This window comes from Budorcas taxicolor, chromosome 2 (assembly GCF_023091745.1).
Source record: "Budorcas taxicolor isolate Tak-1 chromosome 2, Takin1.1, whole genome shotgun sequence".
In the NCBI taxonomy this organism is placed as follows: domain Eukaryota; kingdom Metazoa; phylum Chordata; class Mammalia; order Artiodactyla; family Bovidae; genus Budorcas; species Budorcas taxicolor.
The window spans coordinates 42,853,672-42,871,130 of NC_068911.1; the positions used below are offsets into that span (position 1 = coordinate 42,853,672).

General features: G+C 48.6%; 1 protein-coding gene across 1 annotated transcript in view; it reads left to right on the plus strand.

Moving 5' to 3' along the window:
* The window catches only part of LOC128060223 (liprin-alpha-1-like), a 147,588-nt gene that overhangs the window by 2,645 nt on the left and 127,484 nt on the right, over window positions 1-17,459 (plus strand). The window contains 3 exon segments of the mRNA XM_052652571.1: window positions 8,152-8,226; window positions 8,704-8,736; window positions 12,855-12,867. Of these exon segments, the coding sequence (XP_052508531.1) occupies window positions 8,152-8,226; window positions 8,704-8,736; window positions 12,855-12,867 (121 nt within the window).

Consider the following 17,459-nt stretch of genomic DNA (forward strand, 5'->3'; position numbering starts at 1 on the left):
GTTCCTTTACAAAGGCTACAAGTCTATTGATAATGCATGGGCCAAAGGTAAGCATTAATAGAAGTACTAATAGGGGTCCCAGCAATGTGGAGATTAGGGTGGTCAACCAAAGGGACTGTTGAAACCAAGACTCAAACCACCCTTGTTCAGCCTCATGTTCTCTTTTACGTTGGGCTAATCCTTCTCTCACTTTGGCCATAGTTTCCCTGATTATTCCGGTGTGATCAGCATAAAAACAGCACTCTTCTCCTAGGGCTGCACAAAGTCCTCCTTGTTGCAGAAAAAGCAGATCTAAACCTCTCCTGTTTTGCAGGACCACTTCAGATCGTGAAGTTAAAGATGATTCTAAATGACTAATATTGTTCTATACGGGTAATGTCTTCATCTATGGCCGCTCTTAAAGAGTTAAATCCTTGACTTTGCATGGACAGAGCTGCTATTCCAGTTCCAGCCCCGGCTATTCCCAGACCAAACATAGTTGCTATGGTTATGGCAGTAATGGGCTCTCTCTTAACTTTATAAGCTCTTTCTTGTTGATTAAGAGTCAATTTGTGGGCCCAATAATCATATACAGCTTCTTCTGGTCGATACAGTATCTTTGGTATCACAGCCACCATAACACAGAATTCTATTTTAGGGTCAAAGATTGAGCTGTGTAAGCATGGAGTCAGCCCCGTGTGTGAACAGACCCACCATCCTCCCATCCGTGGTATTAGCCACCTGGCTATGGGCAAGTCCGTAGGCTCAATGACATGCGCACACAGTGGAGACCTCTCTGATAATATCTTGCCCATACATAACCCTTTCCCCCATACCTCTCTCATTGTAAGGCCTACTTTTCATTCTCCCCATTGACACTGGGGAGAATCGGTGCCGTTGGCCAGATCGTAAGAGGCGTTGAGGCCTACTGCCTCGTAATAAGGGGGAATTAAGTTGTAACGTAACCAACAGGATTTAGTTGCCTCAGGATGGGTTTGATTTAAGGTAGCATAAGCTGCCTTTACTAATTTCCATAGTGGATATGTTTGTCCAAGTTTAGCAAGGGGGCCCGCCTCTGGGTCTTTTGCTGGTCCCTGGGATGTAGGTAGGGAGGTTGTCGGGTAGAGAGTTGCATGGTCCTGTTCAACGGGGTTTGGACCGATACTATACCTTTGTACCGGTTCTAAAACTTGACTCACAACAATGATCCCATTATAAGTAGTCAGGTCAGTTCTGGTCTGAAGTCCCCATGATATCCCGTTGACCCAGGCCTTCCCTTTTTTTGCTTTGTCAATGTTAAACCTTATTTTTAACTGGGCAAAGTTATGATCCTTTTCCCAATCGGAGTACGGAGGTACGGGTCCTACAAATGAGAAGTTAAGCAAGTGCCGATTTCCTACATCCCACCGTCTATACCTTGGAGTCTCTGACCCATCATTAGAAGTTACGCAGTCCCAAGATTTACAATAAGAGTCCTGTATCCCCCCACAGATCTTCCAGTTGTGCCTGGGTGCACCTGGACATGCCCAGAATGCATGATTCCGGAGGTAGCCCCTCTTCCAAGGTACATTTACCACCGGCTTAAGGTCAAAGTATAAGTCTGGCTACCAAGTATTTGGTGGATGTATTGTGGTGGTGGAGTTAAGCATCTCACGTATTAGTCCATTTTGCAGTTTCCAGGTGATTTTGACGGGTCGGTGCGGGTTCACGCTGGCAGCTTCAGAGCAGAGTAACATGGTCATCCATAAAATGGTCCAGACGAGTTGCCTTGGTCCTGTCGATGATGCCGGAGCTTCAGCCTCAGGGGGTTGGATGGGTGCAGACGCTTCCCATTCTTTTTTAGCATCTTCCTGCTCTGCTGAAGTAGCTGGGCATACGTGGTTGCAATGCACCCAAGGCCCGATACCGTCGACCTTTAGGGCAGTTGGGGTGGTAAGAAGAACAACATAAGGACCCTTCCATTTAGGTTCTAGTGCCTTGGTGTGGTGCCTTTTGACCCACACCCAATCTCCGGGGCTGATGTTATGTGAGGGGATAGTCCCCTTGTTTTGACCCTCATGTATTTCCCGGAGCAGTTTCCAGACACGAGAATGCACTTTGCCCAAAGCCATCAAAGCCTCCTGGAATTGTCCCAAAGTAGGAGGTGGAAGTTTCTTTCCTTCAAATATTGGACATACAGGGGGAGGTCGCCCATACAGAATTTCAAATGGGGTCAGATTAAGCTGATAAGGAGTATTACGTGTGTGAAAGAGGGTGAAGGGGAGAGTCACCCAGTCCCCGCCAATCTCTATAGCCAATTTAGTTAAAGTTTCCTCTAGGGTCCAATTCATTCTTTCAACTTGCCCCGAGCTCTGTGGGCTGTATTCACAATGTAATTTCCATTTGGTCCCCAGAGCTAGGGCAAGGCTCTGAACTATTTGGCTCACAAAAGCAGGTCCATTATCAGAGCCAACAGTCACCAGCAGGCCAAACCTGGGAACTATTGCTTCTAAAATCTTTTTAGCCACTACCATTGCAGTTTCTCCCTTAGTAGGAAAAGCTTCTACCCACCCTGAGAAGGTATCTACCAACACTATCAAGTACCGGTAACCATACTTGCCTGGCCTTACCTCGGTGAAATCTATTTCCCAGTGCTGCCCTGGCCCTTCTCCCCGATACGTCAGTCCTGTGTGTTGCCTTTCCTGGCCTCATCTGTTGACATGCCTTACAAGCATGTACTATGTTCTTCACAGTTGTTTGGTGCCGGGGGAATCGCAGGTGCGCAGTTTGAAAAAGCATCAGAGTCTTTTTCTCTCCCAGATGAGTAGACGAGTGTAGATGCTCACACAGTTGCCGTCCCAACTGAGCAGGGAGTATCAAGTAACCATCAGAGTCTCGGTACCATCCATCCTCTCCTTGTTGGAGGTTGGGACATTCCTGGATCCAGGCAAGGTCTGTGGATGAATACTCAGGGGTTGGGGGCAAAGTTCCCATACCTGGGGGTGGAAGTCCGATCGCCAACACCGGAGCGATAAAATCTTCATCAGCCACTTTTCGAGCTGCCAGATCTGCGGCACGATTTCCTCGTGCCGTGGGGCTGTCCCCTTTTTGATGTCCAGGTACATGTACTATTGACACAGCCCGAGGCAACTGCACAGCCTCCAGAAGTCGACGGATTTCTGGCAAGTTTTTAATCTCTTTTCCTTCAGCTGTCAAAAACCCCCGTTCCCGATATATCGGGCCCTGGATGTGTACCGTGCCAAAAGCATAGCGACTGTCAGTAAAAATAGTTATTCTTTTTCCTTTAGCTCTCTCTAATGCTTGAATCAGGGCAATTAACTGTGCTCTTTGTGCTGAGGTTTCTGGGGAAAGAGTCTCCGCCCATATCGTCTGTCCGGAATCATCTACCACTGCGGCCCCCGCCTGTCTCTATCCATCTTTTACATAACTGCTTCCATCTGTAAACCATATTAGCTTACTGTTATCCAGTGGCGTATCTGTTAAGTCCTTCCGTATTGCCGTTACTCCGGCCAGTATCTCATCGCAATCGTGGAGGGGGCTATCCCCCTCCAGATTGGGCAAAAGAGTAGCTGGGTTTAGAGTGCAGGGAGTTTGAAAATGAATCTGAGAGGTGTCAAGTAGCAGGGCCTGGTAGTGTGTCAAGCAGGCATTGGAAATCCATTTACCCGGGGGTTGTTTCAGAACTCTCTCTATAGCATGAGGAGTGTAGACCAAGAGTCTCTGTCCATAAGTCAGTTTATCAGCATCATGGACTAGGAGTGTGGTGGCCGCAATGATTCGGAGGCAAGGTGGCCATCTGGCTGCCATTGGGTCCAATTTCTTGGAAAGGTAAGCTATGGGACGCTTCCAAGGTCCCCACTTCTGTGTTAGTACCCCTTTTCCTATCCCTTGCCTTTCATCTACAAATAATTGGAAAGGCTTAGATGGGTCAGGAAGGGCAAGGGCAGGAGCTTCCAGCAAGGTACGCCTGAGCTCCTGAAAGGCCGTTTTCATTGACTCAGTCCATTTCCAGTCTTTGTTTCCTTTGGTCCCTTCATACAGGGGCCTGGCCTTTTCTGCAAACCCCAAGATCCATAATCGGCAATATCCCACAGTTCCCAGAAATTCTCTCACTTGTCTAGGGTTGGCTGGCCCAGGGATCTGGAGGATGGTTTCTTTCATAGCCTGTGTTACCCACCTCTGGCCCTGTTTTATCTTATAACTGGGGTATGTAACCTCTTGCTTGGCAATCTGGGCCTTTTTGGCACTGGCCCTGTAACCTAAAGTCCCCAAGGTTTGGAGAAGGTCACCTGTTGCCTCTTGGCACTCTTTTTCCGTAGTCGCTGCCAGCATAAGGTCATCAACATATTGTAATAAAACAATGGTAGGGTGTTCAACCCGATACTCACAGAGGTCTTCATCCAAGGCCTCGTTAAACAACGTGGGTGAGTTTTTGAAACCCTGTGGTAAGCGAGTCCATGTCAGCTGCACAGGAGTCTGACCACTGTCTTCCTGCCATTCGAAGGCAAAGATCTCTTGGCTTGCAAGGGCAAGAGGCAGACTGAAAAAGGCATCTTTTAAATCTAAAACAGTGTACCAAACATAGCTTGGTGGCAAGCTGCTTAGCAATGTATAAGGGTTAGGAACCGTAGGATGAATATCACTCACCCGTTTGTTGACTTCTCGCAGGTCTTGAACCGGTCTAAAATCAGTTCCCCCAGGCTTCTTTATGGGAAGCAGGGGAGTGTTCCATGGGGACCGGCACTTTCTCAAGACCCCAGCGTCTATGAGGCATTGTATGTGAAGAGTAATTCCTTGCCGAGCCTCTTGACTCATGGGATACTGCCGCACTCTCACCGGTGTGGCACTGGCTTTCAGTTCCACAATAATAGGGGGCCTCTGTTTGGCCAGTCCCATTCCTGCTGTTTCAGCCCAGGCCTAAGGGTATCTCTGAACCCATGGCTGTACTTCGGGACTTATTGTCACTGGGGCCTCTGGCAAGTATAGTCTGTATTCATCCTTTAATGCCAGAGACAAGACCTGAAGAGGATGCCTGGTTCCATCTAAAACTGACACTTGCCCGTGGTCGAAATGAATTTGGGCATTTACTTTAGACAGTAAATCTCTTCCCAGCAAGGGCGCTGGACACTCAGGTGTCACCAGAAAGGAATGGGTCACTTGGTGGGCCCCCAAGTTCACATGCCGTTTTGTAGTCCATCCATATCGCTTAGTCCCGGTTGCTCCCTGCACCCAGCTACTTTTCGTAGACATGGGTCCATCTCTTTGGTTTAAGACTGAGTATTGAGTTCCCGTATCCACCATGAAGCCAACCGGTTTCCCCTCCACATTTATAGTTACCCAGTACTCGGGGAGGGGCGTCGAGCCCTGACCCCCCCTAGTCACTATCCTCACCCGCATAGAGGATATGACTGTCTGGAGAGGGAGTCTCGTTCTTGGGATTTTTGGGCCCCTCTTTTAGGTTTTTCTTGGGGCATTTATCTTTCCAATGTCCAATCTCCTTACAAAACGCACATTGGTTTTTTTCAAGCTTATGCCTTGCAGGTTTTTCCTCAGTCTTTGAGTCTAGCTTTTTCCCTTTTGGAACCTATTTTTGTTTTCAACTCCGGTGAAAAATATCTGAGCCAGCTCTTTTTGGTTCTTACGGTTTTCTTCAGCTCTAAATTCTCTTTCTTCCCTTCTAATGCGGTCCTCTCTCTCCTCTGGGGTCTCTCTATGATTGAAAACTCTCTCTGCTGCCCTCACTAGATCTTGCAGGGACTGTTCACCCAGCCTCTCTATCTTTTGTAACTTTCTCCTAATATCGGGGGCTGCCTGATTCACAAATGCTAGCATAACTGCTGCTCGAGACTCATCTGCCTGTGGGTCCATAGGAGTATACTGTCTAAAAGCTTCCATTATCCTTTCAAGGAAGGCCTCCGGGCTCTCATTTGGCTCTTGCCTCACTGAATTTACCTTGGCCAAATTAGTTGGCTTTCTGGTGGCCGCTCTAAGGCTGGCCGTAAGGGTCAGTGGTACACTTGGAGACGCTCCCTACCTTCAGTGCGTTCGAAGTCCCAGTTGGGTCGCACCAAGGGGAACCCCTCCTCAATGAGGTTAGGCTGTATTGTGGGCCTCCCATCTACCCCCGGCACATTCTTCCGAGCTTCTAACAGGATTCGCTCACGCTCCTCTGTAGTGAAAAGCACCTGTAACAGTTGCTGACAATCATCCCAAGTGGGGTTGTGAGTAAAGAGGATAGATTCTAAAAGATCAATAAGACCCTGCGGTTTTTCAGAGAAAGAGGGAGTCTGAGTTTTCCAATTGTACAAATCACTAGTGGAAAAGGGCCGATACTGATATGTCTGTTCCCCGCCCTCTCTGGCTGGCCCCGCCCAGACCGGAAACATGTGAACAGTGGAGGAGGGAATTTCCAGGCCTTCTTCTTCCGCTGTGCTGGCCATTTCCCTTGCTCTTCCCCGAGTTCCCTGGGCGGGGCCCCCTTCCCTAGGAGGAGCCGAGGGTGCGGCCCTCCTCTGGGCTTCTCCTGATGAAACTTGTGGAACCTGTGGAAGCAAGGGCGGATGTGGATCCACATACGGGGGTGGGAACAATTCGTTTTCCAGATCTATCAGATTAGGATACAGAGAAGATTCCTGGAACACCAGCTTAGGTCGTTTTTCGTCCTGTTTTTCTTCTTTTTCTTCAGAAGCTTTCATGACTAGCACCTGTGGGTTTAGCGAGGTTGGAGTTGGGGAAGAGGGACGGGGAGGTTTAGGAGGTTTAGAAGGAGTGAGAACAAAGGGTTTAAGCCATTCCAGCGGGTTTCTCACTAGATCCTCCCAGACCAGAATGTAGGGAGTCTGATCTGGGTGCCCGGCAGGACTAGGGGTAAGCACCCTCTCTTTAACTGCGTGGATAATTTGGGGATTGAAGGTTCCCTCTTGTGGCCATCCGACGTCAAAGGTGGGCCACTCGGCGGAACAGAAAGTCACCAATTTGCTCTTCTTCACCAGTAACGAAAGATTCTGAGCTCTAGACTTAAAATCAGAAAAATGGTCAGTCATCAGAGACAGCGGAGTAGAAGTAGATTGCCCCATGGGTACAGAGAACACGGACAATGACAACAAGACTCACATGGACAGTGCCAGCACACAGAGTCACAAAAACGACACAACAAACAGATTCCAACTCTCAATGTTACTTTCAGTCTCCTTTATAGCACTAGAGACCCCTTCTCTACTTGCAAGTGTCTTACCATCAGGACGTCCTCAGTGCCAGCTGCCCTCCCGGTTCGCTACCGGGGACCCGGCCTTACACTGGACTTGCCTCTTCACTTTACACCTAGATGCCTCCCCAGTACGATATTGGGCCCTGGACTTAGTCTAGGCCTCTGCACTGCTAGCACCGGTGCTCAGAGCTCTCAACTCCTAACGAGATTATTCCCTTCTACCAGGAGAGTTGTCCTCCCTGGTAGGCCGGAGATCCCGGACCAGCCCCCAAATGTTATGCACCAAGCCCGTATCTCCGAACCGACCGAGAGAGCCAACAAGTCCACCACAATAATGCAAAGGCAAGAAGGGAATTTTATTTCTAGCGCTCTAGGGCCCAAGTCTCATCCGACACGGCAGAATCTGACGAGAGCCCCGAACAAAGGAGTATGGCGGCTTATATACAGGCAGTTCTTTGTCTCAGTTACAGGAGTAGCTGGCGTTACATGATTGGCTAGGCAGGATGAGCGCATGTCCTGTCTCTCTGGTTGGTGTGTATGGGAAGTCTTCCTAATTTGGTCAAGGAATGCTGTTTTTTTCCCAGCTAACAGGAAACATGACTCAGGTCCCTGGTGCTATGCACCTCACTGAGCCGTCCAGCCTGCCTGACATTTACCACTGAGCCATCTGGGGAGCCCCCAGTTAAAAAGTATTAGTTGGCATGAATGTCTCGAGATTTATTATATTCTGTATATCAACTTGCAGTTAAAAACTGGGTAATAGAATTAATTTAGGATAACATTTTGTTCTCTCAAACTTAGAATTTAAAGCTGTTAACAATAAGATTTTCTTGACGTTAAGATCAGTGAGAGACATTAAAGGTATTCTGTCACAGTATCCATGTATTAGGGTGAGTATACACTAACAATTGTACTAACGTATATACAGACATCAACACACGGTGACTCGGCCCCTTTTATTTGAGTTGAGAGCGCGGTTACGCCTAGTGCTCGAAAGGTGTAGTTTGTTAGAAGAAGAATTGGGTGCCACACATAAAGAGGTAAGTTTGATCAGTCATCCTGTAATTTCAGTTAAGGGTTTGTCCTTTGAATCCTTTAATTTAAAAAAGAATGAAGGCTGTAGTGGTGGGCATCAGATGTTCTTTCTCTTTCTGATTGAGGACCCGCCCACCTGGGTTATTTTAATGACTAGTAAACTAGCCTTGTGGCTCAGAGCTGCAGGATGTCTTCAGTACCCCTTTGTCCAGGAGAAGACAAATTCTGACTCTAATCACCTGGTGGTATTCGGGATGGATAGCATCACCATGTATTATCTTTTTATGTTGTGTTTTCAGTTTCAAGTTGAGTTTTTCCAGGTGGAGTTTTGCTGTCTTTACTTATTTGTTAACTCTGATTTCATTTTTTTCTTTATCCACATTTATCCACAGTCAGGGCTTCCATGTAAAATTAGGTTCAGTTCCTGATAGACTTGAGCTGCCCTGAATGTCGCTGACGAGACGTGGTCCTCTTGTGTCCAGGTGCAGACTCTGAAGGAGCAGGACTGGGAGCGCGTGCAGCAAGCCAGCGTGCTGGCCGACGTGGCCCAGGCGTTCCAGAGTGATGAGGGCGTGTCTGACGGCGAGGGCGACAGGGTCACCCTCTTCAGCTCGGCCACTCAGCTGTCGCCCATTGGGCAGGCTGATGCCAAGACTCTGAGTGTGAGGCTGCAGGAGCAGCTGGACGCCATGAACGAAGAGATCAGGTGGGTGATCCCAAACTCAGCTCCCCGGAAACTCGATTTCTCTGAGGAGCTGCCTTCTCCTAGGGAAGTCTGAGTATTCCATAGTAAGAAACCTGACCTCAGGTCTGCTTCAAGAATTTTCAGGTTTGAGATTGCCCTTGATTATAGATCTCGGTCAGCTGGGATGTTCTGTCCGGTGTGTTGTGGGGTGTTCCCCCCTCAGCTCTGAGCCCAAGGTGGGTGAGGTGCCGAGGCAGTGTCCCCTGCAGCCCGTGCACCTTCCTGTGTCCTCGGAGCCCACCACTTTCTGCTGAAAGGCCACCTGGAACAGAAAAGCTCAGGTTTTGGGGTTGGCAAATTCTCACTCAGATGTGCATTTTCATTTTTCACTTAATAAACAGTGTGAAGATTGGCTTGTTGTAAGACAGTGGTCCAAGGACGTGTGTTTGAGTTTTTCTCATCTCATCAGTATATTTAAGATGTTTTCTTTAGACACCATCTTGGCAGTTATAACAATTTACAAAACGGGATAGAATCCAAAGGCCCGCCTCGTGGTGAGCAGGGGCCCTTGGGTCTGGGTGCAGCCGGGTGGCTGGGGGCCCCGAGGCCTGCCTGGTGCCACACCCGCACAGCTGTGCCCGTGTCCCGAGTCCATGTTCAGAGTGGCCGCAGGCCGGTGACCCTGCACAGGACCAGGCAGAGGCTGCTGCTCAGACTGTTCTTATCACGTCAGCCCAGACCGAGGTGCCCATTCCTGTCTGCCGACCGCAGGGGCCCAGGAGAAAGGCAGGGGGCGAATGGGACAACCAGCAAACGCAGGTGGTGCCGCCTGCCCATTTGACGGCGAGACAGACAGTTTTGTGGGCCATGTTTGAGCATAGACGAGAGCAGAAACATGGTCTTTCCATGTCCCCGCAGGAAATGTGGAATGGTTATATATTAATATTTTTATTTTTACAGGAAGTTGTCATGTAAAAGTGATTTTTCCTTATGCGACAAGTTGACTTGATGTAAATGGTAAATTCTGTCCATCAACTTGTTATCAACAGGGAAAAACTTTCAAGATGTATGAGTGGAAGTGAAGCTGGAGAGTTTACTTCCTGTAAGAATGTTTTATTTTAATTTGAAAATCATTCTATTTGCATCATCATGTATTTAAACTGCTATATAAAATCATCCACAGCACATTAGGGGAGAAGAGCAGAAACCGTGAATTCTAGGTTAATGCAGCACATTGACGTGAATCCAGAAACTCACACAAAGCTGGTGCAGAACTTCATCAAGTGATGCGTTTGTACATATTCAACCTTACGTAAAAAAAAAAAGATCAACTCAGCACTTCATCTCCAGACTTGTGTTTAGAAACTCCAGCTTGTTCGTGAATTGCTGTTTTGATTGTCCCGGGTTCCCGATTCCCAGTGGAAAAGATTTGAGGCACTGATGGGCATCTCTGCCCTGAGAGCGGGGGAGGTAAAGGTTGTCAACACAGGTATCTCCTCACAGGAAGAGCGTCGCCACCAGGGTCCCTTCAGAATGTTAGAGGAAAGATGTGAAATCAAGTTTGAATGATCAGGGGCCAGTTTGTAAGACTCAATGCTAAGTTAGTTCTAAGTATGAGAATATTCAAAGGACGAAAAGTCAAAGCTTTTGCTTGAGATGTTAATTGAGCAACTGTTTCTGGAATTTGCTAATCATGACACAGAATGCCAGCCCAATTTGTTGTCCAGACACATTTCTCTGCTGACAAAGGCAGGTGACGGGTTTTATTCTACTTTAGGTTGGTGGAAGAAGAGAAGGAGAACACGGAGCAGCGGGCTGAGGAGACTGAGAGCAGGGAGGGCAGGGGGAGCTTAGGCAGCCTCCGTCGTTGTAAATCGGTGAGCTCCCTCAACCTGCTTGCTGGCTCCTCAGCTGCTGGCTCCTGCCCGCCCCTGCCCAAGCCCAGAAGGAGGCGGCACCGCCCGGCGCAGGAGGGAGACCGGCTGGGCATCATGACTCTGGTATGTGTCTGCCTCCTCCCTGCCCATCCTTCCCCCAGGACATGGGTTTTCTTTATTTTGTTTGTTTTTTGGTTTTTCTCTTTTTGCTTAGAAGAAAATTGGGTACATTTGCTGCACTCAGAGGTCTACACTTTTTTAAACTGCCTAGTCTTTAATCATTCCACAATGGCACAGCAATGAAGTAGTCTTGATATTTGGACCACAGGCTTAGCACATCATCATGAACTCAGCCAGAGCCTGCCTCTGTGACGTTGGGCCTGGCCTGTGCTGGGCACAGCAGCTGCAGGGAAGTTTCTGTTCTCAGGGAGCAGACAGCTTCCTGAAAGTTACCATAGGTCGCCCTCGTGGCCTGGGAAAGCCGTGCAGCACATGTTCCATTGGGGCTGCCTGGCTGCAGGGTGCAGGGCATGCAGTGGGAACAAAACCAAGAATCTCCATGGTCTGCTTGCTGATGGACCCGGCCGCGGGCTCAGGCCAGCTCTGCGTGTGAAACCAGATTAAGAGCCTGGTGCCCCAGGGCCCCAGGGAAGAGGTTGGGCTGCCTCACTTTTCTGAGTCTAAAAATGGGATGACGACCTAGGGCTGTTGGTGACAGAGTGTGCGGCTCCAAAGCACATGTTCCAGCTTTCTTGCGTGTTTAGCTTGGGTTTTGTGAGTGCATTGTTATCCCATGAAATCACGTGTACAACACTCTGCTTTGTAACTGGACATGGATTATCACTTTTTTCTGTGACCACCCATTTCATGTTAGCTGCATTGTTAGTCAGGTTACCATTAAATTCACTGTGAATCCTTTTAGCGGCCTGTGAAGTGGGAACTAGTCCATTTTGTGGTCTTTTGACACACCGTTTTTATAATTTGCATCATTGGCTAATTAGTTGATATTTAAAATCCTTTGAGGGTTTCTCTGTGGTTTCATGCTTGATTTCTTTCCGAGTATTTCTTACAGAACAGTTCTGTGTGTTTTCCTTGCTGTTGGAGTGCTCTGGCGGTGTGTCTGCTTTCACCATTGGTTTAGATTTCCTGTCTCATCCTGTTGTCTGCTTAGTCGTCATCAATCCAGATCCCTTCCCCCCCCTCGAGGCTGTAGTTTCCCATCCATCTTCCCTCCCCCGAGCCTCACTTGCTCTGGTCATGGCCGTGCTGTGGTCCACAGGGTGTGTGCTCTTGTCGGGTCTGTGCTTTCTCTTCATGTCTCATTAAATGGTGTTTTTCCCCCATAGCAGTAAGTTGAATTGGTGCATCACTATGCAGTTACAGGAGAAGGCATGGCAACCCACTCCAGTATTCTTGCTTGAAAATCCCATGGACAGAGGAGCATGGTAGGCTGCAGTGCATGGGGTCGCACAGAGTGGGATACGACTGAAGCAACTTAGCAGCAGCAGCAGCAGCAGCAGCATGCAGTTACAAGCATAATGTAGATGGATCCTGAACGGCATATCATGTATAATTCATAAATGAGATTGTGCTGACATAAAGAAATGATCCTCTTAAGTGTAGAATTAATGGACTTTTAGATATGCAGATGACACCACCCTTCTGACAGAAGTAAACAGGAACAAAAAGCCTCTTGATGAAAGTGAAAGAGGAGAGTGAAAAAGTTGGCTTTAAGCTCACCATTGAGAAAACGAGGATCATGGCATCTGGTCCCATCACTTCATGGGAAATAGATGGGGAAACAATGGAAACAGTGTCAGAGTTTATTTTGGGGGGCTCCAAAATCACTGCAGATGGTGATTGCAACCATGAAATTAAGACGCTTATCCCTTGGAAGGAAAATTATGACCAACCTAGATAGCATATTGAAAAGCAGAGACATTACTTTGCCAACAAAGGTCCATCTAGTCAAGGCTATGGTTTTTCCAGTGGTCATGTATGGACATGAAAGTTGGACTGTGAAGAAAGGTGAGGGCCAAAGAATTGATGCTTTTGAGCTGTGGTGTTGGAGAAGACTCTTGAGAGTCCCTTGGACTGCAAGGAGATGCAACCAGTCCGTCCTAAAGGAGATCAGTCCTGGGTGTTCATTGGAAGGACTGATGCTAAAGCTGAAACTCCAGTACTCTGGCCACCTCATGTGAAGAGTTGACTCAATGGAAAAGACTCTGATGCTGGGAGGGATTGGGGGCAGGAGGAGAAGGGGACAACAGAGGATGAGATGGCTGGATGGCATCACCGACTCTATGGATATGCGTTTGGGTGAACTCCAGGAGTTGGTGATGGATGGGGAGGCCTGGAGTGCTGCGATTCATGGGGTTGCAAAGAGTCAGACACGACTCAGCGACTGATCTGAACTGAGCTGACACAATATCCTTTCTGTGTTGGTGCTTATATTTAAGAGTGTAAATCTCATCAGCTTTTGCACAGTTAATGTCTCTATTAGACTCTAGAAAAGTATCTTTTACGGTTAATAAAATGTAAAGACGGCACCTGCTATTATGCTAGCTTTCATTCTTACATATTTTCACAGGGAACCTGTTTTAATGAATTTATTTTGAGAAGTTTTAAATCAAATTCTATGTCAGGATTTTACATTAATGTCCAAGAGGTGGCTAGATTTGTTCAATGTTAAAATAGATATTATGGTAACTTCCTTATCAGTTAATTTACTAACTTAAAGTATAAGATGTTTTTTATTAAGGGAAAATAACTTATAGAGAAGTTTGCTGAGTATAGACAACTGTTAAGGGCCTTTGTTGTACGGAATCCTGTGCTTTAATAAATCATGATGATGTAATAGAATTGTATCTTCCTGAGTAATAATTTCTAGTGTTTCTCTAGTAAATCTTGAATAGCTTATTTAACTTCTGTGGTCAAAAAACTGTTCTGTTTCCAGTCACGTGTTCTCTGAATCTTCATGTCACTTACAAGTTTGCCATCATTTTTGCTTTCCTGTATTTGCCTATTCAGATGCTTGAAATTTTAGCTTCAAAGTCGCAGTGAATCTGGTTTCTCTTCGTTTCTTTGCATGCATCTGTCAGCCTAGTGATTTAAGGAAGCAGCATTGAAAGGTAAACTATTTAGTAATTTAGCAGGCCTTTCTTTCTCTGTGAAGTATTAAAGAGTCCTTAGGGTTTAACGTGAATGAACACCATGTGGTTATGTCCTGGTGAATAAGTGACGTTTTAATGGAAGTAATGAAACTCACCCACCACTTAAACTGTGCTGATGGTTCTGTTGGAAATGGGTCATTCGTTGGGACAATTGTAACAGTTTGCCTTTCTCCCACTTGTTTGCCTTCTGATCATCTCATGGTTGTTTATAATAGACATAGTATTATTTATTATTTTTTAAATTTTCTTTACTTATTTTTTTGGCCATGCTGCACAGCTTATGGGATCTTAGTTCCCCAGCCAGGGATCAGACCAGTGTCCCGGCAGTGAACGTGCCAAGTCTTAAGTTCTGGAGCACCATGGAATTTCTGCTTAGTGTTTTCTTACAAGGAATGACTGAATGAGAGCCATAGATGTTAGCTTTGCGGGAAGCCAATTTAATGATAGTGGGTCGCAGTGTGCAGGAGACTCTGTGCGCCGGGCAGGTACTTTCCGTGTCTGTCATCTCTTCCCCAGGTGAGGTCCAGGCTGGTGCTATCCCCGTTCAGGAGACATGGACACTGAGGCTTAGCGAGGCCAGGCACCCTGCCCAGGCTCTCACACCCAGCAGCGCGGTGCGGACTGGTCTGATCAGAGCCTGGACACTTAACCGTGGTGCCGTCCAGCCCGCTTTCCTCCAGAGGCTCTCATGTCCATCACGGCATCCCTGATGGAGGGAGCCTCAGGAGGGAGCTCGCTGCCTCTCCCCTCGGTCACTTGGATGAGCCCCTGTTGTTGGAGCCCACTGCCCCACGGGCTGGCCTTCCTTGTCCCTCTCCTGCTCCCAGCCCGCTGACCGAGCACTCCTGGGCCTTCCCACAGGACTGGGGCAGCCGCACTCCAGTTCAGGCCGCTCAGTGCCCGGGAGCCCTTCTGCTGGGCACAGCAGAGCAGCGCTGTCCCCCTGGGGTTGGTGACCTGGGTGTGCCACTCGCCCACTCTGTGGCCTGCTTTGCCCTCCTGTTAAGTGGACATGGTGCTGCCCATCCTGGCCACGTGGGCACCAGTGGGGTGGCTCCCATCCTGGGGGAGGGCGGCCAGGCTGCGGACCCAGAGGCCTTGCTCAGGAGGAGGCCCGGGGTAAGGGGCTGGCGTGGTCCCTGACCTTGAGGCAGGTGTTTGTCTCCACTGAGTCCATGGTCAACCCAGGTGCGTCACTTCCCTGCTCTGTTCATTGTTTTCTGATTTTTAGAAATGCTTATTTTAACTTGAATTTGAGATTGATCCCTGTTCAATTCCATGTGGATAATTTCTAGCCTTTGTAGCCTTCTGTTGTCTGAGGGTTCTTGTTAGAGCGCAGGGGAGGGTGCCCAGTTTGTCCAGCTGCTGTTAAACGAGTTCAGCTGTATTTTGCACTAAGTCACTTTGTTGTCACCAAGCTCCTATGAGGCTGCACGGGACCAGTATTCTTTACAGAATCCCACTGAAAAGGCACAGGATAGTTGGGTAAAACAACGCACTCATTGTTTATAAAAATACATGCCACGCATGTCTCCTAAAACTTCCCCTGGCTTAACCACACACCCAGATGTATCAGTGAGACCTGTCTGGACCCTGAGAGGTTAATCTCTTCCCTACACTGTCCTTCCTGTCCTCACACCCAGGACCAGCAGAAAAGCTGGGAGTCCAGGAGAGATCACCTCCTTTTTGTGTTTTTATTAGTTTATTTGTTAATTGAAAGATAATTGCTTTACAGAATTTTCTTTTCTGTCATACGCCAGCATGAATCAGCCATAGGTACCCATATATCTCCTCCCTTTTGATCCTCCGACCCTCTAGGGTGATACAGGATCAACTCGTAGTGAAGACCTGGGGGTGCTTTATGGAAACCGCTCTGAGCGCATGACCCTCGAACTGTGTGTAAGTACTTCAGTGGGTAGCCCCCAGTCTGTCTGTTACCGAGAAATGTGATCCAGGCGCGTGGTGTTCGCGTGGAGGGTTTAGGTACCTTTTCTGTGTTTCTCTTGTTGTCATGGGTTCCAGTAACCTGCATCATCTCTCCAAATGATCTTGGGTGGTGGCACATGCTGTATCTTTTCCTCCTTCAAACAGCAAGGTCTGGACGGCTTTGCTGAGAGGTTTAGTACTCTCACTGTGGTGCTTCTGAGCAGCATCTGGCGATGAGGATAGTCCTTTCATCAGGGCAGTTCATGCCATGCAGGGTTCACGGGGCCGGCATTGCTCTGCTGTCCTGCCCGGCAGGGCCATCTGGTCGCTGGATTCCAGGGAGGGCGGATCCCGGCTGCAGGGAGGCTGCCGTCCAGGGTCTCTGCCCTCAGTCAAATGTTCTTGCTGCCCCATAGCCCCGCTTCTCTTGAACAAGACAGTCCTTAAGGTGGCACTAAGCTAGAACAAGGGTTTTTTTTGTAATTGTGGGAAAGCATAGCTAATAGATTTTCAGATAAGATTCTGATTATAATGTAAAGCCTGTGTGATTGCCGTTTTCAAAACAGTCTATTGTTAGCCAATGTTACACTTACCTCACTCCCTCAGCTGCCAGTTTTATGGGAAGAGGTAGGAGATGACGAGACTGCTATCAAATCTAAAACCTCGACCCCTGCAACGCCGCGGTCCCTTCGGCTGGACTGCCTGCACACGGGGTCACTGCGCACAGCCAACCAAGAGGACATCAGGGACGCCCACAAGTAAGCGGCCTGTGTGTGTGTCGTCAGTTTCAGGAGCCCTGCACCTCTTGTCTTCAAAGAGTTGCGAGGATGATTTTAAAGGAATACCATTGGGTTCAGTGCCTGTGTTTAGTGGTGATCTTCAGGTGCTTGGGAAGAAGAGCTCAGTGACCTCAGTGATTTTAGAAAATGTCCTTCTATAGAGATTGACTCCTGTGGGAGCTTTCTTCCTGCTCTCGATAGAGGTCTGCCCGGCCTGGGGCACGTTCCTGATGGTGACGGCCCCGTGCCTCTCGGGTTCGCTCTTGAGGGTCCCTCCCTTTTCCTCAGGGGTCTCCTCTCAGGAGACTCTGTCCCCTCCTGTGACTGACACTGTCCTCATTCAGACCTCCACCTGAGCTCCCGTCCTGAGCCAGGCAGCACGCGATGGAGGGCACGAGTGGTCATCTGACCAGCAGCCCTGCATAGTGACCATCACTCTCCTGCCATGGCTGGGGATGGTCACCCTTCGGGAGGCGGGGGAAACCGCCCAGAGCAGGGGAGCTCGCCTTCTCCTGGAGCGTCGTCACCTGCCGAGCAGCGACCCTGAGGGAGGGTCGGGGCGCCTTCTGCACCAGCTGGCCTGGAGTGAAGCCCTCCTTGGGGGAGAGCTCGAGGCAGAGAATCTCAGCTTCCCGGAGCGGTTGTCTGTGTCCAAGAGCCTGCATTGCTCGTGTGGAGCGTGTTTGGTGAAGGAGACTCCACTGTCTGCTGCGAGGTTGAGGCGCGGGTGTTGCTAGGTGCCCCTTTCTCTCAGTAGCTCTTGTGGAGGGGTGTGTGTTTGCATGAGGTTGCTAGTTA